Raw genomic sequence first — 27,861 nt, 5'->3', positions numbered from 1 at the left:
TGTGGTTCTTGAGCAGAGAAACAATACTTTAAAAGCCTTAAACAAATTACACGTACTAAACAAGGATGATGACATAGCAGGCTCATATAATTATTTCAGAAATGTAGCAGTGCAATTCCACTACAATACCGCTTGTTTGCGAATTCACCTGCGTATAATCTATGCATGCCTTCTTCTTTTGTTCTGCTTCCTTGAGCCCCAACTCATGCATTCTTATGGTGACCCTGCCATGTCATCATCCTTGTTCACTGCAATTTGTTATAAATTTTGAAAATATTCTTATTCTTCATCCCAATAATCATAAATTCTGAAACTCAGTCCTCGGTATAACTAATCTATAGTTGTTCAAATGTAAAAATCTGAAAATCATCCGGAGGTCTCCTTTAATGTTTATTGTTTTTGTTGTATAACAGCGCTCTGAGCAAACAGTTTTTTTTTTTTCATCAAAAAGCAGGGAGACGGATAATGAATGACAAAACGCCAACAATAATTCATTTCATGGAGTTGTAGTTGAATTTTAATTCATACCAATTCTAAAAAAAGATGGCTATACACAGTACTAGTATCATTATTGATACGACAAACAAAAATCCTTATGTATGAAATGGATTGCATCCCATTTAGCTGTGAAAACATTTCCAGGACAAATAGGACTGGACACAGCTTGCCTTTTTAGGGCGTGTTCTAAAGCATGCATGTATACTCTTGAAATAAGCCAGTTCGTAATTTAGCTCATGTGCACGTTGGTACAAATGACCTTTCTTTTTTCTCAATTGGTTAGGTACTTTCAAAGCAACATAATGCATACCGGTATTCCGGTAAGTTTGCCCGGCGTAACAATAATGGAATTCGTGTTTATCAAACAAAAATGATCATATACATAGCTAGAGAGACTGGGTGACCAAAATGGTCCGTCAAACAACCCTCGGGGGAAGCATCCATTTTGTGTTTTGTATTGAATGCATCAAAACATGTTTTTATTCGTATTACCAAATACCAGTTTCGCTGCCAGGTGGATGTACATGTACTGGCAAGGATCATTTACAAGGATTGCATGAATAATCGTTATATGACAGATGTTTATCTCCGTGAATTTAAAAAACCATCATGCGTCTTGGTACGAATGACCTTGTTCTGCTCATGCGCAAAGTAGAACTATATACGAACTGGCTTATACGTCTTTGGCAGAGTGTTTGGTGATTGTACTAATAGGCCATTTTCGTAACATATTATTCACATTTTATGCATACCTTTAAAACAAAGGTATAGTTCTAAAAAATCTGAAAGCTTGTCCGAGGCTTGTCCGACATAGCAACAGGTAATATGTGCAAACTGGATTCCAGCAATTAACTTTCATTTCAGAATTAAAGGGGATAGCTAGTAACTGATCAGTGGGAATGCTGGGGGATGATTGTTCCAATCCTTGTGGGATTCATTTAATACTACATTACATATCTTTTGTTGTGTGAAAATTATTTGCTCCAGAATGGTCTCATATTCGAGTAACGTGTACTTTAATGTTAACGAATGCCCCGTCACTGTACAGGCATGCTAACCTGGAAAAATTAAACTGCACATTACTTGAATATGAGACCATTCTTAAGCAAATGATTTTCACAAAAAAATAAATATACATGTATAATGTACTCTTAAATGAATCCCACAAGGACTGGAACAATCCTCCCCCAGCATTCACACTGATTCCCACTGATCAGTTACTAGCCATCCCCTTTAATGGAATAGCTCATGTCTTCCCGGGAATGAAAATTCCATGAATTTGAATACTAATCTTAATGAAAACGACCTATTAGACACAAGTGCCATGTTGAACCTGATATAAACTCTTACATTTATGTTTTCATTACCAAAATTGTTTACCTGGTTGTTTAGGGGTTTCGGTGTTATTTTTGGTGTGATTATGGTTTTAATTATTGTCCAATATGCAAAAGCCGATTAAATAGCTTTGGACTGGTGTCAAAGATCGAGGCATTTTATGATAGATAAGGGAATGCATTGTAAATTGTAACACATGAAACAATTCGAAACAATGTACAGCCTATTTCATGCATTGTAAACTTACTGATTAATATAGTTGATGGGGAACACGAGCAGTGTACATTACTGCATAATATATCCGTCAAAACATTTCGCTACTTTCATGAATTTCGCAATCAAATACCAAAATTGACAATTCGCGTAGATAATTATGTGATTTATTCTTATAATTCCTATTGTCTTAACAAGAAATGATTTTAAAAAAAATCTTCATAGTGCATATAAGAAGGTGCTTTTTACAGCCTGTTAATACCTCACTAATTGTCTTGCAGTGGGAGAAAAAAAAGAACGCATAAAAACGTAAAGGTTTGTCACCCTATATATCAGTTGTCCTTCTCTCGTCCCTCTCTCTCTCTCTCTCTCTCTCTCTCTTATTTCCGTTTTTTTTTCTCACGGAGGTCTTCGTTATTTTTGCTTCACCATCTATTTTCATTGCCTGCATTATATCAATTACCAAAGACACTTAAGTTAACATTACCTTTTATTACGTATATGCGTGGTAACTTATAAAACATGACAACATAAATGTCCGGCTACTATATATAGGAAACACAAAGCGTGAAAAGATTTTTAAAGGAACATTTCATGTTAGCTCAGGTATATACATCATGCACTCCGTGGCTTTAAGCTTTCTCTCTTTTTTTAAAGTCCCCTCCCCCTTAGAAATCTTCATAAAGTAATATGATCGCAACAACAATGCGCTCTTCCTTTCGCTTGAGCCAAACACCTGCTTCCAGAGAGCATATGTTTAAGCTTATGACTTGTTTGTACACTTTACCTGTTGTACTGATACTTCATTATATTAATCATCCTTCACTACGGCTGCCACAATTAAAATTACGCGCGGATTCCCACCAATTGCCTCACATGGGTAAATGTGGCTTATACTTTATAGATTGCGAAATATTCGTGCCTTATAAATGTACTTGAAATGAAAATGACGGAGTTTTATTTACTTGATTGTCTGTATAGCTGCACAACGTCGAGAGTCTCTGTTGAATCAATTATATTGTAAATTTTCGCCAAAAAATAAATCAGAAGAGGACACAGAATGCCAGACTGAAAGAGAAAGAGAATAAAAAAAAGGACACAATAGAGTGATAAACACAGCGAAACGGAGAAAGTGTCGGACAAAAAATTGTTCACAACAGGATGTTGTCTGCTGCTGGAAAGGGAGATGTCGTCCAGTCGTTTTCCAGAGCAAGCAACCTCATGGTCCTCTCGGCGAGGGTACCAATGGTCACAGACGGGTTGACGCCAATGCACCGCGGCATCACGGATCCGTCGACGACAAATAGGCCCTTGTGAGTTTCCGCCGTATCCCCGACGAATACCTGTCCCATATGGTTGACGACCCCTCTGTCCCCACTCTCGCCCATGCCGCATCCGCCCAGCGGGTGGACGGTAATGATCCCGTGGGCGTGTCGGAAGTGGGAGACGACTCCGCGCCAGAAAGGATTCGGGATCAGCTCTGCCTTCATACCCCTGCACACTTTCTTCGCTCCATCCATCACGATCTGGAAGTTATCCTCGTTTCCGACGTCGGGGTAGTCGACGATCGCCCTACCACTCTTCTCGTCGAGAACGAGACGACCACGGGAATTATCTTGACTCATGGAGAGCAGGGCCAGGGAGTTATGATAGGCCCGTCCAGTCAGCATCCGGCCCAGCTCTCGCCAGTCGTTCTCATGGGGCGTGGTGTCAATGCCCGTATCAACACATCCGACCATCAACAGAAACCTGATCACAAACAATGATTAAACAATAATTATCGAGTTGGAATGTATATGTATACCTAGGAACATTTTCCTATAGCCAAGCATTGCTTGTGAAAACTGTCCCCTTCATTCCAATTAGGCTACATTACTGAAATTTTGCTAAAAGTGTTTTGTGTGGGTGTGTGTGTGTGTGTACATAGTCAGTGACATTACTTTAACTTTATACGTTTTCTAATGCGTTTCATTAAATGTAATTTCTTATACCTTTGAAAAATATGATCGATGTTGATAGTATTTTGACATTTTATGTCATTTCATTGACAAGGGAATGAAGACATAGAATTGAATTGAATTGAATTGAAATAACAGAGCTTGTATTTCCCTTGCATCTGGACATTAATTGAGCCCTTTTTGAATCTGTTGACTGAGATCGACGAGTTTGTTTGTTCGTGTGTGTGTGTGTGTGTGTGTGTGTGTGTGTGTGTTTGGGGGGAAGGGGATTACCTGTACATCAGTTCAACGCAAGACGGCGGCGTCCCGTCTTCCAGAACGTAACCCTTCTCGAGATCAAACTCCTTTCGGCGCATGTCAATTATTCCAGCTATGCAGGGGCCCGGCCCTGGATTCTTCGGTTTGGCGGCGTGCACGGGATCGACTTTCTTCGGCCGCTTTCCGACACCATTGGTGTATCGCTCGCCGTTGTGGGCCATATTTATCGTGTCGCCGTTCGTCGAAAAACGCTGCCCGAGTTTGGAGGAGACGCTCAGTCCCGCTGCCGCCGAGTTGAGGAGGATATTGGTTGATCCGAGGGCACCTGCACCAAGGATGACTGTACCAGCTCGGACAGTATTCGTGGTCTTTTGGCCAAGGTAGTCCGAAGAGATGTGAATCACCCACTCTTCTTTTTCTTTGTCACGGCTTACGGAATGCACAAGCATCTGTATAAATGGAGATTTATCAATTTCCGATTAAAAACAGGTGCAAGGCACATAAGCGCCAGACAGTTGTATCTTATTATTCATGTTTGATAGACCTATTCAATATTAATGCACTGTAACTTATGTCGGCCAGAACTGGGGGGGGGGGGGGGTATCCAAAAGGAAGGAGAAGAAGAAATGATTCAATGGGCGTTGCAATAAGTCAGGCGCATTGCTATGTCAGTGCATAAATCAATTATTGTTCGGCATACTAGGCCTCTCAGTTACGGTTGAAATAGAAAAAAAAAAACAAAGAAACAGCATCCAAATCGAACAAGTCTATTGTATTTACTAAAAATTAATGGCATAAGTCGACCTCAATTCCTCAGCAAACATTTATTCCCACCTGAAACAAGCTAAGATATTAGCTAATCTAAAGTTACAGCCGATTTAAACTAGAAAAAAAAATATGTCGATTATTAAAAAAAAAAACACGACTTTTGTAAATTGAGCATTTTCACTTCCTCTCATGTCCTTGAGTTACTCTTTCATACCTTGGTGTAAAATTCTGCTCCATTGGCCTTGGCGTCCTGAAGGTAGTTTAAGTTGAGGGTGTTCTTCGCTCCCGTGTTGCACCCACTGCAACAATTGCCGCACCCGACACAAGCTGGCTGCGGTACGCCCACATGGTTCTCCTCCATGTCATTGAAGTTCACGTACAGCGGCGGTCTATGTGATGAGAAGCGAGTTTTGAGAATTATTTCTTCTTTTCGATATTAAGCCAAATTGTTAAATGGCTTAACAAAAATACTGCAAGGGAGCTTTGATTTCTTGGGATCTGCAGGCTTACCCGAGTCAGTTGGACAGATAGCAATGGGATGAATTTCAAGATGAATTTTGCAAAATTACGTGATCATTAGCTTCGTACGTACATTCTTCCATGCAGGCGTCACACTGTCCCCAAATTGAGCAAAGATGCTTACAAGATGAGGGAAAACGCAAAATTCGGCTCTGATCGCATACGCTTGCCGTCATTCGTGAGGGCATCTTAGCATGTTAAGCTATCGGAAGACCCCCGATGGAGTTTCTCAGGCTCTCCGCCCGCAGCAACTTCGTAAGCGGTGTCAAATCTTTTGGCAAGCCAAAAGGTTAACCCAAAGAACTTAGTTCATTTTAATGTTTATTTTATTATGAGGATTCATCTTTTTTGTAGACTTCTTGAGTTGTTCGGGTGTCATCTGGTGACCTTTTGTATAGGCATTGCATTTTCTTGGGCTCTTGATTGGTTTTTAAACAAGTTTGGGGCCTAAATTCCACATTCGTGTTGCCATCTTGTGTACATTTCTGGATAGTAAGACGCCACCCCAAGCAAGAATTACAACGAAACAATTTTTTAAAGACCGTCTTGGTTACATCTGCTACGGCAAGCCATTATAACTAAAGAAGAATCACCTACTTTGAGAACACATCGTCGGTTCCCAGATCCTCTATGTCTTTGACCAGGTAATCGACTGCATCCCTCATGACGTCCAGCTTGGTCAGGGATGGAAAGTCGTCCGGGTACGATGCCGGCCTCATCATATCGAGGAATCGCGTCCGATCCTGACCGTTGATGTTGTCGAGATCGTCTCGGAGGGCTTTCGGCCACACCTGATCAGTCAGAAAATAACAAGCAACAAACATATCTTTAATTTCATTTCAAAGCAGAAAAGGCTAGCTGCAAATTAATAGTTCCATTTTGTTTTTGTGTCCTGAAGATTTAAAAATGGATTCAACTAATAGTGACGCAACCTTGTGTACGCAAAAAAGCGAACAATTGTATACAGAGCATGATCTTTTCCAAGTGAAATGAAGTCATACATCATAACGATTAGTATTATGAAGCTGATTGTTTATAGAAACATTATATAATCAGTATCTAAAAAGACACACATCATATATTCATTTAAACACACACACACACACACACACACACACACACACAACGGCATCATAATACAGACCAAAAACAGAGATTGCTTACGAAGCTGTGACAGTTATTCTCATTCACAATAACTGTAAATCTCTATTCCCTTTTCCTCGTTACCTCATCATCGAAGACTCTCGGGTCGGCATCGAGAGCGACATTGGCATTGATCAGGGACGTTCCTCCTAGCCCGCTACCTTGAAGAACGGCGACATCGTGTCCGACGACGAGGTCGTATAGACCGGTAGAATGACCTCAATGCAAGGAAACAAAGTGGTAATAAGTATCAAATCACCAAAGTTTATAACAAACACTAGTGCGGAGTTCGTCTATAAATGTATGCATGGAGTAAATAATAGTATGTTTGTTTATCGATATTATATATATATACATGTATATATATATATATATATATATACATGTATATATATATATACATGTATATATATATATATATATATATATATATAAGTAACAAAGCTGCAACAAAGTTCATGCTGTATTCACCAACGGTTTATTTCTTCACACAAATTTTCGAGCGTCTCGCCGCCCTTTCTCAAGTGTTGATACTGAGAGAACAATAACAAAATTAAGCCATAACAATATATTGCAACCGTGTTACCAAGGATGCGCGCTTTAACGCATCAATGCTAGGCATCCTAACACCCAGCGCGCATCCTGGCAACAGTGCAATGTTACGTCATAATGAAATTACAATGAGTATAAAGCAAAAAAAAGCTGGAGAAACTACGCGGTGAGTCAACATTCCTTGCTGGTACAGGTACTAGATCTCCTGCTAGTGACAGTGAGAGGAATAATAGGCCTATAGTTAACTTATCGAGTTACACTTTGTCTGAAGGGGAGGAGAGCGTACTTCGTCTCGGTATGTCTTTCTGCCCTAATAGGCGACTCGATAAAGTGCAACTGTGTGCCGACACTTTCCAGTTCACATAAAAAATCCGCCGAACCGAACTCCGCGCGGCAAACAGGTGCCCAGAATCAGAGGCAGTGGCAGAGGAAGAAGAAGCGTCGCAACCTAGGCCGACGAGGAAACCAGTCTATCAAAAGCGACGCCCTGCTGTCCCCAGCGGAAGAAACCCCTTCATCGACTCGTTTGTGAGCAATGTGGAGAGACACCTCGACAAGCTGCTGAAGGAGACTGAACGGGAACCCTCATCGAACATATCACGGAAGCAGCAAGACGCCATCCGATCCCTGCGTGACAACGCTGACATCACGATTAAGCCTGCTGACAAAGGGGGAGCCGTCACCATCCAGGATACAGCGGACTACATCACCGAGGCGGAAAGACAACTGTCCGACACTAGATTCTACAAGAAGCTTGACAGTGACCCTACGAGCTTGTTCACGAAGGAAGCTGAGACTCTTTGTAATAACCTGAAACACATCGATAAGAGAGAAGCGAAACAACTTGTACCAAGTAAGCCGGTAACTAGTAGATTTTACACATTACCTAAGATCCATAAACTTCCGACGATGGTAGCAAATGCCACTGACAAAAATGCTGACGATTTGGAAACTTCCGAAATTACTGAGTTATCGAGAGAACATAAGATCATTCCGCCTGGACGGCCAATTGTTTCCAGTGTAGGTTCACTTACTGAACCGATGTCAGCTTTCATTGACAAGTATCTACAAGGGGTCTTACATAACATCGAGAGCTATGTAAAAGATACCAATGATTTTCTTAATAGACTCGACAACATTCAGCTTCCTCCAAATTGCTCTCTAGTCACTTTGGATGTCGTCAGTCTGTACACGAACATTCCTCACTCCGATGGGGTTAATGCATTGCGTAGATTTTTGACCAAACACGACCCTTCTTCTGACATGCCCATAGAAGACATTTGTCGTTTTGCCCAGTTCATCTTGAAACACAATTACTTCACATTTGATGATGAATGCTTTCTACAAACTCAGGGTACTGCCATGGGTACAAAATTTGCGCCAGCATATGCCAGTATTTTTATGGCCGTACTCGAGGAAGAATTCCTCTCGAAAGAAACTCTAAAACCTAGCATGTTCGTCCGCTACATTGACGACATTTTTCTCATTTGGCCCCATTCTGACGAACAGCTGTCGAAGTTCCACTCCAAGCTCAACATGGTTCATCCCGACATCAAATTTACTATGGACAGCTCTAGGTCAGAAGTACACTTTCTTGATGTGACTATCCGCAAAGAAGGAGGGAAGCTGAACACGTCTGTTTACCACAAACCTACAGACAGACAGACGTATCTTAAGTACAACAGCTTCCATCCTAATCATATTAAGAGGTCAATTGTGTACAGTCAATGCTCCGCTACAGACGAATCATTTCTGATCACAAGGAATTTCTGGATGCGTCTTTGAAGCTGGGGCAAAAATTTGTTGCAGCGGGGTACCCGTTAGACATTGTGCAAGCAGGTAGGGACCGCGCGATAGCAAAAAGACGCTCATCCTTACTACATCATGATAATCTGAAACCCAAAGACTCACACACACGCAAAGTCTTTGTAACAACATATCATCCCACATCACAACAGTTCATGAAGGAAGTGAGGAAAGAATGGCCTACTCTCAAACAAGTCCATTCGGTAGCTCCCGAGTTAACAGCACGTCCCTTACATGCACAACGACAGCCACGCAACCTGAAAAGTTTGCTTACACGATCTCGAGTCAACAGAACAATCAATCCTACTGGAAATCACAAATGTGGAAACAAACGATGTGAAATATGCGCTCACCTAATCACAGATACAGATATCACACTTGGCTCCGGCCACACGTTCCATCCGACGTCAGGGGACTGCAACAGCAAGAATGTAGTATACAGCCTTACATGCAAGCAATGTCCCCTGGCTGTCTACATCGGAGAAACAACAAACTTTCGACAACGTTTCAACAATCACAAAAGCACAATTATTAGAAGTCAAACACAACATCCAGTCGCACAACACTTCAACAAAACAAATCACACACTAACAGATCTGCAATGTTGCATTTTATACAAGGACATGGAAGCATTTGAAGAAAGACACGTGAAAGAACTAAAAACAATCATCCGCACACGAAGCTTCCAGGGACAGGGCATGAACATAGATCTATCATGGCTCACGAACTACACTTTTTACAAGTAGGTGCGCCGCTTACTGTTGTATGTTCTCCCGTTTACCCCGCTGCAATAGATCTTATCATTATATTGCTTGAGTGATATAATGCTGACGCTCCTTTTAACCATTTCTTGGAACCAGTCTTTTTTCCACTCCGAGACGTATTGTGACGTATCTATTTAATCAAAAGAAGAAAAATATGATTTTTCACGTATTTCATATTCATGCTATAGTCTCAGATTATTTAAAGACTATCTACTCAACAGAATTTGGAAGTTAATGTATGTGTATGCTGAAGTTTGAAAGGAATGGTAAACTGCTTGCACATATTCTGCATAACCATCAGTGTGACGATTCAGTTTGATTTTAAAAAATCGAATGTTTATATTAATCATGATAATTTCAGATTATGTAAAGATTATCTATACACTAGAATTAAAGTTAATTTATGTGTATGTTGAATTTTGAAAGAAATAATGCACTGCTTTTACATTACCACCGCAGCTGCGTATTCAGAGGAATTACTTCTGTATCAGTCGTGCCAAGTTTTTTCATGTATGCTTTATACTCATTGTAATTTCATTATGACGTAACATTGCACTGTTGCCAGGATGCGCGCTGGGTGTTAGGATGCCTAGCATTGATGCGTTAAAGCGCGCATCCTTGGTAACACGGTTGCAATATATTGTTATGGCTTAATTTTGTTATTGTTCTCTCAGTGTCAACACTTGAGAAAGGGCGGCGAGACGCCCGAAAATTTGTGTGAAGAAATAAACCGTTGGTGAATACAGCATGAACTTTGTTGCAGCTTTGTTACTTATATATATATATATATATATATATATCATATGTGACCGTGCATCACAAAACGAACAAAAAGTCGCACACGCTGATTTTGCGTGAGGACTGAAAATAAGTGAAATGGGTCAACCTAGCCGATCATGACTTTTTCATATTTCTGAAAGAGCAAATCTTCTTTTACATTATGCTAACATTTGGGATCATAAAACGGGCAGGAAAGTGTGTTTTTAGCAGTTTATCTCGAACATTTTTGGTACAATAGTGTGATTAGGTGTGTCTTTAGAGTCCCCTTTTCATTTCTGAAAAACCTTATACACACTCTTCACTTTCAACTGTAATAACTTTTGAAAGGATAATGCTACTGCTTTGAAAGTTGGCATTAATTATGGACAGAATGTGTTAATTAGGCCTGCTCAATTTCAGTTTTATCTGATAATCCTTTCATTGTTGTTACTCCTGTGGTTTACTCCCTGTTTTTTGTCCCATTCATCGCACAGCCAGCACGGCTTGGTAAAGATTAAGCGCTTGAATAGACACTACTTTAGAGCCTCTTTTCTCAGTTCACTCTTTTCCTGAGTTTGTGCTTTTTTCCAATATTTAGATAGGTTAATAGAGTCAATGCGATTTGAGTTATACATCGTTTTAAAGCTTAAAGTCTGCTCTTTCAGAATATGGTCTCAACTAAAAGTTCATGTCTGGCGTCTTTTTGTTTGTTTTGTGGTGCAGGGTCACATATCCGGACCACCAGACTCTATGCAAGCTTTACAGGGATATGCAATTTGTCTTCCTTTATGTATGTCCAAAAACATACAACAGAAAGCGGACCATCACTCGAACATATACTTTAGAAAGACGACTTTGAAGTGAAGATACAAAAATCAATTCTGCAGGGTGTTAGGCATTAAAACGCAACCCCTGTAGCAACATTTGAGTAACATGGTAACATACAGTCTTTGTTATCCAGCAGGTTAGTTCTTTTCAGTATTGCTCTCCTCTATACCAGAGGGTCCTGCAATTATAATTACCCTAGCGTTGCCAGGTACCCATTTATACACATGGGTCGAGAGGGACGTGGTAGGATAAAACATCTTGTCCAAGAACGTAAGCGCTGGGAAGGAATTGAATTCGGTCCTCCGATCGGGAGTTGCTAGTCTTATCTACTATGCCACAGCGCCCCCACTAGGGTAATATTATCATACCATAGTACCCTATTATAGTATAGCGTTGCCAGGTACCACTTTTAAAGGGACATTCCAGACGATTTTCATAATTTAACATCATGTATTACATAAATCAACAAATCCATGCATAGATTTGTGGCATTTATTGTGGTTCTTGAGCAGAGAAACAATACTTTGAAAAACCTCAGACAAATTACACTGAACAAGGATGATGACATAGGAGGTTCACATATTTCAGAAATGTAGCAGTGTAATTTCATTACAATATACCGCTTGCTGGCGAGTTCACCTGTGTATAATCTATGCATGCCTTCTTCTTTTGTTCAGCTTCCTTGAGCCCCAACTCATGCATTCTTATGGTGACTGTGCCATGTCATCATTCTTGTTCATTGCAATTTGTTCTAAATTTTGAAAATATTCTTATCCCTCATCCCAATTATCACAAATTCTGAAACTCTGTCCTCAGTATAACTAATTTATAGTTGTTCAAATGTAAAAATCTGAAAATCATCCGGAGGTCTCCTTTAACACCTCTTTTGAGAGGAACATGGGGTAGCCAATGGAAGAGATTCAAGCTCGAGAACCCCGCCAAGAATGCCATCCACTAATAGTCACAATGCCCCTTTGCATTACTTCAGAGACGTTGTAATACGATTGCAATCAATGTAAATTTTACCTACATTAATGAATAAAATATATAGGCCCTATGTATGTATACAAACATGCATAAATTATATTTTCTTATAATCTTACATAGGTATACATAATATTAATATATATATATATATATATATGAAACTGATATGTATGTATATACCGTTAAACATATCTTCGGCGGCCTCCCGGGAGAGACGAAAAAAGGTGGCCGCTGTGGACAGGTGACAGCTATAAAAGCGTGACCGCTAACCAATTTGATTGCATATATAGGTTTTCCCGGCCAATTTTGCACTTTTGTCAGTCCGTTTGATAGAAGGTTCATTCAATTTAGCAAAAACCTCGTTATCGCACAGTCTATCTTTCAAAATTGCAACTTGTGCGTTCAATTATTTAGTATTTCGATCAATGAAATTTGAACATGTGGCTTTTGAATTCGTAAAAATGTAATTCAAATTTCAAATTGGCTGGTACTATACGTTCATTCAAATTCGCCACCACTCTCCAAAAAGGGTATTTCAGTCATTAAATTTCGCAATCAAATTCCAAACATTTTCATTCAAATTAACGTCATGTTATTTCTTGTTTTTGAAAAGGTGGGAACATTTAAACATGTATTTCTATGTGACTTTTAGTTTCATCCAGACACTGTTAAGCAGTGAAAGTATCATTTTTTTAACCTTATATAACTCGAGTTTGTTGTTCTGTAACGCCCTTTTCTTTCATACATGTTATCATAGGCCTACATGTACCAGTACTACATATTAACTTCATCTTCTTACAGTTATGACGGCACAAGTTAGATACAGACGTATTTCTCAAGAAGACAGAAAAAGAATTATAGGAACATTTTGATGATCATAACCATGACTTCCGAGAACTGGCCGACACACTCGGAATAAAATGCTCAACGGCCAGATAAGTTGTAAGATCTTCGGACTGCGAGACTCAATAAGACAGGGCTCAACACTAACGGTGGCCCGGTGGCCCGGGGCCACCAAAAATGAAAGTCGGGCCACCAAAATTTTTTGAAAAGTATGTGAATAAATTCGTAACTTTTTGCGCCGGAAATTAGCAATTAAATTTGTTCAAAGGATGGATGAAAAGGACTGATTGAATGCCTGAGAGTGAGTGTTGCAAGTTTGTTGAAGTTTATGTATGAGTAGACATGTCCAACTTCTAATTCTTACTATCATAAATCTTAAATATTTGACTCATTAAAAAAAAGAGGACTTTTAATGTTTTTTATTGGTTTTTTTTTCGGGACACCAAATTTTTCTCTCGGGCCACCAAAAATATGAAATTTAGGATTTTGGTGGCCCCATCGGGCCACCAAACAAAAAAGTTAGTGTCGAGCCATGAATAAGCACACTAAAAAAAAACTGTTGCCAAATCTCTCAAATGAATACGAAAATATGACATGTAATGTTGCTTACAAAACAATAACTATATTGGAAAAAAATAAGAAAGAACCAAAGCATAAAAATGTGTGCTAAATTGATTGCAAAAGATGTTAGATTGGATGCCCAAAACTGAATTTGAATGAATGAACGCAGCATATACGTGATCACGTGACTATATCATTCTAAACTGAATGAACGAATAACGAAATGGTGCTTGTTTTACGCATTTCAGTTGAATATTGTTAATTAGAATGAGGTTATAGGTAATTTGAATGCTCCAAAATGAATTTGAATGAAGAGATCATAAAATTGAAATACCGAACATGTCATCTACGCTAAATTTTGCTAAATTGAATGCAGCAATCAGGAATTGGACTGACAAAAGTGCGAAATTGGCGTTGAAAAACCTATATTTTTATTTTCAATAGTAAGAATTAACCACAAACACAATGTGCGCACACGCAAACAGTATTTACCAAGCAATTGATGATGACCGCTGGCCGTAACCTGAACTTCTCTCAGAGACTTTAGATCTGTTTCCGGGAACTCCCCCGGGAGCCACTCCTTGCCACGTTCCAGGACGCACACGGACTTGCCCGCCCGGCTCGCCCGGCAGGCGGCCACGGAACCCCCGTATCCCGACCCAACGACGACAACGTCGTACCGCGGTTTGAGTTCTCTGCCGTGAGAGGAAAGCCTGAACGACGAGTAGTCGATCTGAGGTGGCAGGATGAGGGAGAAGGAGAAGATGCCGAGGAAGATGAAGTGAAAAAAAAGACGAAGGAGGTATTAAAGGGATAGTACAGCTTCGATTGACATGGGGCGTCAGGTTTTCAACGTTTTTTTTTATGATGATGTTTTGAGATAATGAGAAACCTCTTATAAATACAAAATAGCATAATTCTAAGGGGAATCGAAAGTTTACTTGATGAAAATCGGTTTTGAAATGGCTGAGATATCTAAAAAAAAAAGCGATCCTAATAAAAGTGGGACCCACCTTTTATTAGCCACCTTTTATTAGGATTGCTTTGTTTTACTTTGTTTTTGGATATCTCAGCCATTTCAAAACTAATTTTCATCAAATAAACGTTCAGTTCCTCTTAGAATTATCATATGCTCTTGAACATTTCGTAAAGTGGTTTCTTGGTATCTTGCAAAAATTTAAAAGCTGAATCCTGACCTCAACCATCCCTTTATGAGAATTAAGATGAGATAAAAGAGGATTAAGTGATAAAACCTCTGACATAATGAGTGAAGAGTTTTAAGGAGGTGAAGTACTTTTTCCATACATTGAGTTCATTCGTGTAAAACCAATTATGGTCTGTCAAAATAATAGTGGCGATACAAATTCCATGCAATGCATTTGAATTCAGTTCAATTCAACTTAGTTTCATTTTTCTTCTACAGAACATGATGTAAATACATTACGAATAATTGAAAATACACATGAGTTGACTGCAAGAAGGAAATTCGTGGTTACTATAACCAAAAGCTAAAACTTATTGCAGCTATGTTTTAAAAAAATGAGGGTCCATTAAAAAACACTATTTCTATCATTGTGGACACTCAAGAAATCGATGCAGAAACTTAGACTTTCTTAATTACAACAGTATAACTCAAACCGAGACAGACACTACGGGACAGAAAACACACATTGCAATTTAAGAATGAATAATTTAAAGTCAATAATGTTATGTTAGTAACACTATGTAGTTTGCCGCAGCCTTGAGGAAGCGGGAAATGAATCTTTGTCGGCTTTTATAGGGTGTGTCATTTTACCGAAATTCGCATTTCGACTTTGAATTTATTGACGAGGAATGCGTACCTCAAGAAGGTGATAATGTTCGTGCAGTGCGTAGGTTTACGGGGTCTTAAAGAATTATCAATAATAACTTAACACAATGCTTGTCCAAGTCAAGTGCAACCGGCTAGCCTGCCGCTCTACTTGTGTCATAATGTTTGACGGCAGTCTATCTTCCATTTCTCTACTTCAAGTTTTCTAATTTCTGGATATCAATGTATTAAATATTTTGAACATGTTGAAACCATCGTTCAATTTTGTAGATACACGATTGCTTTAGTTACTTGCTTTCCCGATTGCTGCCTTTATGTTTCACGATGTTATGAAACATGCTCTATCAGAATTTATCTGACCATCAATCATCTTTTCAATATATACGCCTGCGCATATTATAAACCAAACTTCTACTACTGTAACCACTATTACTGAGACTCTACTGTAACAATGTTGTCATTCAGATATACCTGCATAATATCTGAATTTCTATTGTTGCCGCTGTCAACGTTACCATCAGTATCACATCGTCATAACTATAACTTCTGTTTTTGTTTGCTATTATTGCCGTTATTACAATTGATTATATCACTATCATCATTGATGTCGTTCAATCTTCTTATACTGGGTGTTGCAAGATGAATACCTCTGCAACCATGTCTACGTCACTACCATTTCTTGGCGGTTACATAGCGCATAACAGCTTTTGTGCATTACACTCATTATGAATAGTGACTGACATTAGTCTGCAAGCTGCAGGCAACAGCAAAAGTCTGGCATATTTGTAATCATTATTTGACATGTCTTTTTCTTGTCTGCCCACACCATTCCCACGCCATATTTTGACACTTCCAGCTGCTGTGTCGTCACACACTGCTTGTTTACTGATTTTCATTTCATATCTACTTAATCGCAACAAATTTATAGTCAGGATCATTCTACCAAAATGTTCACGAAATGAAGCCGTGGAGAGAGTTGGCTGGAAGAACCGCAATGACGTTGTAAAATAATCCTTAAATGCGAGTAAATTGTCTAAAATAAACAAGAAAGCAGATGAAACATAAGTTGTGCAATATGCCCTTTCAATAATCGACGTATTGTTCCTTGTAAGATTATCACATCTTCAGGTATGTGGGTGATCACTTCACAGGCAACTGAAATTTGGTTTAGTATCAATTACAGTCTAGCCAACGATAACACTCGACAATAAATGTTTTAGCTCAATACACGACGAATATACAAATTGTAGATGCAGAAGGTTAAACTTTCACTTTCAGAAAAATGGTACGACATAAAATTAAAACAAAATGAGAACTTTACCTCATTGTGCTTCGAAGCGCAAAGTCCCATTATGGAATGATCAAAGGAATATCGCGACGTAGCATGGGTAAGATCTGTATTAAGTACATGTCACAGCATTCCAATGTTGATACTACCCCTATATTGTTATATGGTATAAGAGGTCATGGACATATAATTTTATTGAACAACACGCGCCACGTAACACAACATAGGGGCGTATTGGACAAAATTGATGACGATACGTCGAGGGGAACATCTGATCTTGTCTGAAACCTAGATCAGTGCCATCTGCCGAAAATATTCAGAGAAAGAACGAAATGGAATATATTCTTAAAATGTGGAGATGATACGAGGGTTTTGGATCGTGTACCTCGTCAACAAACCATTCTTTAAACGTCTATGTATACCTACGTGTGTGTTCCGTTCAGGACTTTCCTCTATTATTGTCCACACATGTTGGTTGGTGTATTTGGCCAATGAGCGCAATAATTGCATCAAATAGATTGTATCAAATCTGATGAAAATTATTTTCATCAGATTTGAAAGGCGCTGTGTGCTTCTAATGTAAGCCTACTACAAAGTAGGAATATCAAATGTGGATTCTTTTTTTTTTCTTCTGGAAGTTTGGGCATTATTTCCTTGCCAAAAAAATTTCACTCACAAAAAAAAAAAGAAAACACCATGCAACATGATAACTCTGATAATAGGTTAAACAAGGCTCATGCAGATTAATTTTGGTTTCATATACATAGTTATTTGGACATTGCTGGACGGACGCTTGGGGTAAAACGACCCTTAGGTTCTCCCTTTCCTCATCCAAGTACACGGGAAAAGTTTGGATGACCTTTCAAGTCTTTGACTGCCTTTAATGAAGCATAGCACTGCCATCAACACAAAGAAAATGAGCACATGACGAAGGATCATTATAGCTGCACAGTTCACCTCTTACATAGAGAATGAGTGCTCTTGAGCTTAAAGGGATGGTATGGTATTGGTCGAGGTGAGAATTCAGCTTTTAACCTTTTATGAGATACTTAGAAACCACTTTATGGTGAAAAAGAGCACGCAATTCTGAGAGGAATTCAAAATCTATTTGCTGAAAATCGGATTTAAAATGGCTGTGATATAAAAAAAACAAACAAAGCAAAACAAAGCGATCCTGACTGGTCCTAATAGAAGGTGGGCCTTTCCTTTTAATTAAGTTTTAAAATTTAATTTGGCTATGTCAGCCATTTCAACATTAATTTTCATCATATAAACTTTCCATTCCTTATAGAATTATATGTGATTCATGAAATGTGATTCATGAAATGTGATTCATGAAATGTGATTCATGAAATAATTTCGCCTCTTACTTATATTTTCAATCAATCTTTATCTACTGGTAAAGTTCCTCAAAAAATGAAAGTAGCCAGAGTTGTTCCCATTTTTAAAAAAGGGCGAAAAGACCTTGTCAATAATTATCGCCCCATTTCTCTTTTAACTTCTTTTTCAAAGATACTCGAAAGACTTGTGTACAAACGCACCCTTAATTTTTTTTCTTCAGGCTAAAATATTTACTGAATCTCAATTTGGATTTCGGAAAAAACATAGTACAACTCACGCATTACTCAAGTTTATCGATAAGATAGCTCATGCTATAGATGATGTTTCTCACACTGTCGGTGTTTTCCTTGACTTCTCCAAGGCGTTTGATACAATAGACCATGACATTTTACTTTATAAGTTAAATCATTACGGAATTCGGGGAAGGGCGCTAGAATGGTTCACTGATTATTTAACGAATAGAAAACAATTTGTAAGTATTCACGGTCACGATTCCCAACCAAAACTGATTTCTTGTGGTGTTCCACAGGGTTCCTTGTTAGGCCCACTTCTCTTTATTCTATATATTAATGATATCCAGAACTCCTCTACGATTCTCTCCTTCGTTTGCTTTGCAGATGATACAAATTTGTTCTTCTCTCATCAAAATCCTGATGCGCTTATAAACATAATAAATAAAGAACTTGTTTCTGTCCAATCTTGGATTTTTGCGAACAAATTATCCTTAAACATTGATAAAACTCAGTATATGTTATTCAGTAATTCGCTACCTGTGTTACCTCTCTCTGTCAAGATAAGCAACATTGATCTGTCACAGGTCAACAATACAAAATTTTTGGGTCTTCATATCGATAGTGATTTATCTTGGAGAACCCATGTTAATTATGTAAGCAGAATTATTGCTAGAAATACCGGGGTTCTTAACAAACTTAGCTATTATTTTCCAAGTAATATTCTACAGAGCATACATTCAACTTTGATATCTCCCTATCTCAACTATGGGATTCTGGCGTGGGGAAATGCTTCTAAAAACCTTATCGATTCGTTATTTCTTGTACAAAAACGAGCTGTTAGAATTGTTAACCACACTGGATATTTATCCCACACGAACGAACTTTTCGTTAGTAATAAAATTTTGAAAATTCCTGAGTTATTTTATTACAACGTCGGCCTGTTTATGTTTCAATTTTCAACTGGCCAATTACCAGACGTATTTTCCCAAATGTTTACAAGAAATTATACAGTTCATGATTATCCAACTCGTCAACGTTACGCATATCACCTTCCACGTACCCGAACAATTTTCGCGAAAAAAACCATTATGTTCGCTGGACCCAAATATTGGAACGAACTCCCTATGGAACTTGTAAGTTGCACCACTGTAACCTCATTCAAACGAAAACTGAAGCAATATCTTCTTAGCAGCTACATTGTACGGCATGCATAGTGTATAGTTCTTGTTGCTCTTTACATGTTACCCCTTGTCTATCCCACCTTAGTCCGGCGGGATCCTAACCATGAACACTATTTTTGAACAGTCTGCCTGTTGCGCTGTTCATGCACCTATTGTTCCACTCGGTTATCGAAATTCTCGCGCGTGACAGCTGTCGGTTACTATGGTCACACGGAATGCTTGGTTTTAGGACCCATGCTGGAATGTTACTCCGAGCTTTCGGTATTGTTTACATTCACGACAAATCTCATTATCCCACCTTCTACTTATGTATTTATGACATACAGTTACGCCATTTTCTATACTCTGCAACACACTCCTTGAATCTCTGCAGTTGTTGTTCACTGCTGCAACATGTGACCTTTCTGCTTTCTGTTTTCTGTATTTTTATTTAGTGACATATATTTAATTGGATTTTTTGTTTTGTTTGTTTTAATCGGTTTCCCCAGATATAGTTGGTCTTAAAAAACATCCGTACTTTAAACTCCCCCTAATCTGATTACTCACGGGACCTGCGGCTGTACAAGCTAATGCTTTTACGCAGGCCCCATCATATTTTTTTCGCATTATGACCACAGTTTAAATTCGCATGCATACAGACCTCGTGTTTATACCAAATCAAACTTCTGTACATTCTGATGAAGTCTCATCTAAATTATGTTTTGTATAATTTTCGTATTTATATACTTTATTGTGATATATGTGAGAAATATGAAAATAAAATTGAAATGAAAAAAATGAAAATGAAATATGCTCTTTCATATTTCATAAGAGGTTTCTCATCGTCTAAAATAAAAATCATCAAAAAATGTTGGAAACCTCAAACCCCATCTCAACCGAAACTGTATCACCCCTTAAATGTAGCGTCATACGTAAGAATTGTGATGTTATTGTTTGTTGGTTCCCTGTTTGCTTTTGTTTTGTTTGTTTTTTTATTTTTACGCCCAGTGAATGGAATCTATACTGGCTGCTGGCTTAACGTAATCTTGTCAAAGGTAAACATTTAAGAATTCGCTACAAGCAAACGTATCATTACAAAGATGAAAGAAAGAGGTCACTGTTTCGATACAGTGCATGAATATGATTTAAATACTTATTCTAGACCATTATTTCTAAATTCACATAAAGAGGAATCTTATCACTGTCACTTAATCTGTAAATACATCTATTGAAATACCAGAATGTTACAATCATAATTCTTTTCCGTTTACAGAAAAAAAGATAACTTCATATGTATGCTCATCAACTCTTCAAATTCAGTCAGATCATTCAAGACAACTGATTTTTTTCCCCTAAAACACGTGAAAGTTTGAAATTATATAGTTAAAATATCAGGTAAATTTTTGCAAGTATTGTTAATAATTGTGAGCTTGATTCAATCAAGGATAATGGCTATAATATGTGTGTGCGTATCATCAATAATGTCAAGAGAAATGTGGTTGAAATCGAATTGAAATTAAAGGTTTTCGACTGCATGCTGTTACCTGATTATATGCATTACCTTTGTGATTTATGATTTTCTGTTGTAAACCTATCATATTCGTTTATACTTGTATCCATATACCATAACAAGTGCTCAGCACATCTCTTCCATTTTGAACTTTTGGACAAAACAAGTTTAAGATATAAATACTTTATTAAGATTACTTTTGATATAATCAATTACAATGTACAATCTGGTTAGAGTAATTATTGTTTGTCATGTCTACTAGTTTTCACATCAGTATGTATTTTGCATATATAAAATCAAAGTGATTCTCCTCTGCATTACAGCATGAGATGACAGAAAAAGAATTTTGCATATAATTTCAACCATCTTAAAAGTTTGCTACATTTTACAGATACGTAAGACCCAGGCGAAAGTAATTCTGCTGGTACAATATGAAGGTATCGCATTTCGAGGTTGACGTCTCCAGTTTTGCAACAATATGAATACAGAGTCTACTAAAGATTAAGTGCATAGTGCAGTTTTACAGGGTACTGAATTTTGCTCAAGGAAGGACTGCTGGGTATGGAAAGCGTATGCATTGTGTGACACGAGTACAGGGGCGGATCCAGGAATTCCATAAAGGGGGAGGGGGGCCTTTTTAAAGGGAGCGCATGCACGTGCCCCCATTTTTCTTTTTATTTCTTTTCATTCATTCATTCATTCATTCATTTATTTTTCATTTCCAACAAAAACATATAAATATATTACAAAAATTGAATACAGTGCATAAATTTCATCATACAAAGTAAAGGATAAATTTACAGAAAACTTGTAGGTATAGGAAAATGTTGGAAATGGGGAGGAATGCTAAAAAGCTGAGCTTGTAGGCTGCATTCCCCCCACACGTAATACAAGAAATTATATGATCGATAGACTGATAAGCATTGAAAATGGATGAAACAAAGAAACTAAGACAAAAAGACCTATAACCTAACTTATCCGAAACAAAAACCCTGAACAAATCCCTACACTACACTAAGTCGCTGTCATGCCGGAAAAGAGAGGAGAGAAACAAAATAGTATGTGTGTGTGTGTGTGTGTGTGTGTGTGTGAGTGTGTGTGTGTGTGTATGAGAGAGAGGGGGGGAGAAAGCAGCTTAATGCGTGGTGTGAAGATAAGAGACAAAAAAAAAAATAGAAGGACACGAGAGGTAGTGGATGGATGGAGCCGCTTAGCTGTAATTCCAATAGAATATAAGGTTGGATTTTACACTTCTTTGCAACCAATAAAGAATCAACAATTCTTATAACTGTTCAAAATATTTTTCTTCAGATTACTCTTAAAGGAACTTAAACTTGGAGATGTCCTCAAACTGTTAGAAAGGTTGTTCCAATATTTAGGTCCAGCAAATGTAAATATAGAATGTGTAAACACTGTTCTAGTTAAAGGCAGATGGAATTCATCTGAGTGACGAGTTGGATATTTATGGAACGAGCGGTTTCTCGCAAACATGCTTGTGAAGACAGACGGCAACAAATTATTAGAAAGTTTATACATAAATTGGCCAAGACAATAATAATAAATATCAGTTATCTTTAAAATTTTGTTTTCAGAAAATAAAACATCGGTGTGGGCTCTCCAAGAAACATGACAAATTATTCGAAGAGCTTTTTTCTGGAGACGGGACAGTCTGTCGAGATATGATGGATGTGTGTTCCCCCAAGCTATGATGCCATAATTCAAATAAGGTAAAATCAAAGCTGAATATAACATTAAAAGGGTGGGAATAGAAAAATAATATTTAACTCTATTAATAACACCAATATTTCGAGATATTGTGTGACAAATACTATCAATATGTGACTTCCATGAAAGTTTATTGTCAATAACCAAACCTAAAAACTTCATTGATGCAACTTCGTCTATAACTATATCATCTATTTTTATATTATTAGGAAGATTATTTAAAGTATTACTAAATAATATACATTTAGTTTTAAGAAGATTTATAGACAACTTATTTGACCTTATCCAACATAACAATCTCTTTAATTCAGAATTTAACAAATCCACCAAAATATGAGGATCTGAATGAGAAAGAAAAACATTAGAGTCATCAGCAAAAAGTACAAAAGATAAAATATTAGAAGCATTTGTTATATCATTTATATACAAAATAAATAAAAGAGGTCCCAGTAAACTACCCTGAGGTACACCACAGGTGACAGATTGGTTGCAGGAGTTTTGACCAGATAGAAAAACATACTGTTTACGATCAGAGAGGTAACTCCTGAACCACTCCAAGGCCTTGCCACGTATACCATAGTGACATAATTTATGAAGTAATATTTTATGATCAATGGTATCGAAGGCCTTGGAGAGGTCCAGGAAGACACCCACTGTGTGATGAGCCCTATCTACTGCTTTGGCTACTTTTTCAATAAAGGAGAGAATTGCTTGAGAAGTGCTATGTCCTTTGCTTTAACAAAGAAGTTAAGGAGGGCTCGCACCTGGTGCTTCCCCGTCTGGATCCGCCACTGCGAATAGAAGCTTTTTAATCCACAAGTAAAGGAATAACGATTTTAGTGACATGCAGAACTGTCCGCCAGACGTTTAAGTTGCAGCTATTTTTTTCTTTGCAACAACAAGCCGTTCCATGAAAGCAACTAGTACATACCTACATTACATTGGGACGGTTACAGTTCGTTATTCCGAAGGTTCGTTATTCCGAAGGTTCTTTAGTCCGATGGTTCGTTATTCCGAAGGTTCGTTATTCCGAAGGTTCTTTAATCCCAAAATGTGATAAGGTTTGTTTTTCGGAAGATTCATTAATCCGAAAATGAAATAAGGTTCGTTATTCCGAAGGTTCATTAACCCGAATATGAAACACAGCTCGTTATTCTGAAGGTTCGTTACGGACCCTATTTCATTGTCAGATTAACGAACCTTCGGAATAACGAACCCTGATATGAAAATGCATTACCCAAGGATAGTTGAGGTTATCATGCATTTCTTCTCTTTCCTTGCTAATTCAAGGCTTTTTTTTTTCTTTTCTTGCTCCGTTTCAGTTACTTTCTTAATGAAAAGATATCTAAAGCAACAACGACAACATTAACTTTGTATCTGCATGGAACGAACCATCGTGGATTGGAAAAGTAACCCAGAATACATTAGAATGAGTAAAAAAAATTCTCAAACAATGTAACCTTTCCTTTATGAGATACCGCCAACGATAACAGCAAAGAAAAGTGTCGATATCCCTACCCCTCTCCTTCCAACTCCCCGGACTGTGTAAAATGTATCGTCATCAGTAATGTCCCTCTGGAAATATAAATCATATTGATTTGATTCTTAAAGGGATCTTATAGTTTTGGTTGAGACCTGACTTCAGGTTTCTAACATTTTTTTGTGAGATAATGAGAAACCTCTTATGAAATATGAAAGAGCATGTAATTCCATGATTTATTGTTGATTTATTTGATGAAAATTGGTTTTGAAATGGCTGAGATATCCAAAACAGGGCGATTCTAATAGACTGTAGGACCCACCTTTTATTACGATCGCTTTGTTCTACTTTGTTTTTCGATGTTTCAGTCATTCCAAACCCGATTTTCATCAAATCAATTTTGAATTCCTCTTAAAATGGTATGCTCTGTACTATTTCATAAGCGTTTTCTTGGTATCTCTCAAAAGTTAAAAGCTTAATTCTCATCTCCATCCACCAATACTGTACCATCCCTTTAATTTATTTCGATTTAAAATAAAATGATATAAATTGATAGCTACAGAAAGGCTTGCCGAACATATGCAAAGTGTGATGCCGAGGAGGTACGAGAAACTCTCTTATCTCCTTGGAAATACCAACTTTATGAAAATGTAACAGAAGACTATAAATTCCTACCATTTTATCTTTACGACCAGTGGAATTTCACTCCTTTCATTCCTTTAAAGGTTACTAATAATCTCGACACATTTAATCACAACAAAAGTCCCAAAACACATTAATCCAAAGAGTAAAACAGATAAACAAATAGACAAATACGTTTGACAGTCTGGTAGCACACAATGAGCAAACATAGACATGTTAAGTACATAGTCTCAGTCTCTTTTCCTTGGCTTAAATACTCTCAACCTTCTGAACCTGTAATTCCATGAATGTCCGTACAAAATAGCAGCAGCGTCTCCATCCAGAAGACAGTTCAACAATGATCACACAAACAACCTTTTCTTTTTTTAGGCAACATTGTGATCTTTTAAAGATATCATCTCTGTCCTCTCGGAGAAATGTATCAAGAACTAAAAGTCGGCCTTGGAGATTTTAAGACAATCTTCTTTGTCAGGTACCATTCGCCGAAAGAACTACACGGTGGGCGAATTTAAGCTGTTCTGAGGTGCGACCTTAAAACGATGATTATGTTTCTCTTTTTCATTATATTTAGTGAGAGAAAAGATTATAGTGAATTAGGTACATTCATTTAGTGCGCTACAACCTTCATGCTTTGATTTTGTTTCCTCTCATATGAATATATCATCCACGAATAAAAAAGCATGGTGACCGATTTTCAGCTAATGTGATCTGATCCAGTTAGTGGTATGCGACCTCTAGCAATATTCTTCATTGCTATAAATATTCACAGTTCTTTCGAATTTTTACTATTCTCTCTCCTTACCTAAGTCCAAGTGAGATCTCCCAACCATAAGGTAAGTGCACGTTTATTCATTTTCAAGATTTTTGTTTGTATCATCAGGTCAATGTTTTTGACTCGGGAGAAGTACGTTCTAATCCATGACAGATTAGTATGTAGAATATTCCCCAGGAATCAGATAATTTGGTCGACAAGCACAGACTTGAATTTTGTAATCTTCTTGCGGAGAAGAGATGGTTCCTCGCCCCTTCACTTCCAACATTTTGGTGCAAAATTTCCCCACTATATTTTATTTTTGTCTGGGATGATGTTAAAATGTGCTTAAGAATTAATGCAGATATTTACTATCAACATTTACTAACTCCCAAAATACATGTGGATTGAGTGAATGGAGCAATAGTCGTAGAATACATCAGTGAAAGTTTGAGGCAAATCGGGCAATCCGTTCAAAAGTTATGATTATCATTTTTTTTTTTTTTTACTTTTGGTTACGACACAGCTGGATCAGGAGACTCCTACGGATCATGACATCACATTTGGACTACCATAATTATAAAGAAAATGTAAAGAAAATACAATATCACTTTTCTAGCATAACGAAAGAGCACAAGACTTACCTCTTGCGGCAGGGGGAATAATATTACCCTTGACATAATTTATGTCAGCAACAAGTTCAGGGAATGTGTACTTTTCATATGAAATTATATTTTGTGAAATTGTCTTTATACTTTCTTTATTATGGTAGTCCATATGTGATGTCATGATCTGTAGTAGTCTTATGATCCAGTGGTTTCGTCACCAAATTTAAAAAGAAATCATGACTTTTCAACCGATTGCCCGAACTTCTTCAAACTTCCACTGATGTGTTCTACTAATATTGTTGCATTCACTCAATCCGCATGTATATTTGGGGTTAACCTATACAACACCAAATTCTGCTGGGAGCCAATAATGAAAATTCTAACAGCACTATCGCTTACATCTGCTACCTTTAAAGTGACCATTAGAACTTGGAAAGGTAAGCCAAAAAAAAAATGATGGACTGTGCAACCATACGTTCTGCTAATATTGCTGCATTCATTTCATGCACGTATATGTTTGGCTGAACTTGTCCTTTAAACTTTGAGAACTGAACTGCGCATGTCATAGATTCCGAAAGGTCTACGTCATAATGGTAAGTCTTTCGTCAACGAAAGGAGATAGGAGAGAGCATGACTTAACCTTGACGTCGATATTAAATTACAACTGTAACTACCACTTATTACATTTGTACTTCATTAACCGAAAGGTGAATGCAAGATGATTTCACATGCCATGCTAATGCCATGATCAATCTAACCTAATTCAAACAAAACCAATACGTTCCTTTCATCATTTAATCACACGTGTGATTTTGTTTTTACATGTCTGATTTTGTCTTTTGAAAGTAGTCATGATCATTTAAGTGTTTTCTTCTTCTTCTTCTTCTTCTTCTTCTTCTTCTTCTTCTTCTTCTTCTAGAAATCGTACCAGGATGAGGGGGAAGCTGTTGTTGGTCTCCCTCTTTATCGGCATTTGCAGGGAGGTTACATGTCAAAGGTCAAGGCGTAAGTGAAACCAATACCGCTGCCTGTGTGTATCTCTCACAATAGACATGTGTACTTGAAGAGGCCGCCAATTGATATCAATATTTGATATGAAAGTTCAACGAGATTTATAATGCGGTTTCACTCCATTTTCGAGTTGACAAATTGAAGTGGAGCACAGTACGACCTTCAGGAATAGTCTTTAATTATTGTTGACATGGTCGACACCATCACTCTTCAACTCCTCAACTGGTTCAAACAATAATATAGATATCAAAATCGTATTTCTGATCGATAATTTAGCGAATGCAATCTCTTTCGAAGCGAGGACACATACTCATTCTTATTAATTTGAAGTCAAAGTATAGGAAATGGGCAGTGAAGATTTATGAATACTTCAGTGGGAAAGCGGTGATTTTGATGGGCTTTCAATCATGAATGTCGATATAAAATGAGTAACATGAACACTGGGAGTCAATTTACAATTTTATGGAAGTCCTACAATTAGCAAGTGGTAGACATTTTTTATTTCTAGGG

At 37.7% G+C, this 27,861-nt stretch overlaps 1 protein-coding gene across 1 annotated transcript; it reads right to left on the bottom strand.

The window, feature by feature from the left end:
• Nucleotides 1-3,197: 3,197 nt before the first annotated feature.
• LOC139737244 (cholesterol oxidase-like) lies at nucleotides 3,198-27,313 on the bottom strand. Its single transcript, XM_071647919.1, has 8 exons — nucleotides 27,269-27,313; nucleotides 17,659-17,711; nucleotides 14,285-14,523; nucleotides 6,777-6,910; nucleotides 6,147-6,340; nucleotides 5,245-5,419; nucleotides 4,278-4,711; nucleotides 3,198-3,795 (listed from the first exon to the last, which is right to left on the bottom strand). The coding sequence occupies exons 1-8, from the start codon at nucleotides 27,311-27,313 to the stop codon at nucleotides 3,198-3,200; spliced, it is 1,872 nt and encodes a 623-aa protein (XP_071504020.1).
• Between the last annotated feature and the right edge of the window lie 548 nt (nucleotides 27,314-27,861).

The sequence above is a fragment of the Diadema antillarum genome, unplaced genomic scaffold (assembly GCF_040938485.1).
Source record: "Diadema antillarum isolate AM-2024a unplaced genomic scaffold, OU_Dant_1.0 seq00000687_RagTag, whole genome shotgun sequence".
In the NCBI taxonomy this organism is placed as follows: Eukaryota; Metazoa; Echinodermata; class Echinoidea; order Diadematoida; family Diadematidae; genus Diadema; species Diadema antillarum.
This window is presented reverse-complemented; position numbering and strand designations above follow the sequence as displayed.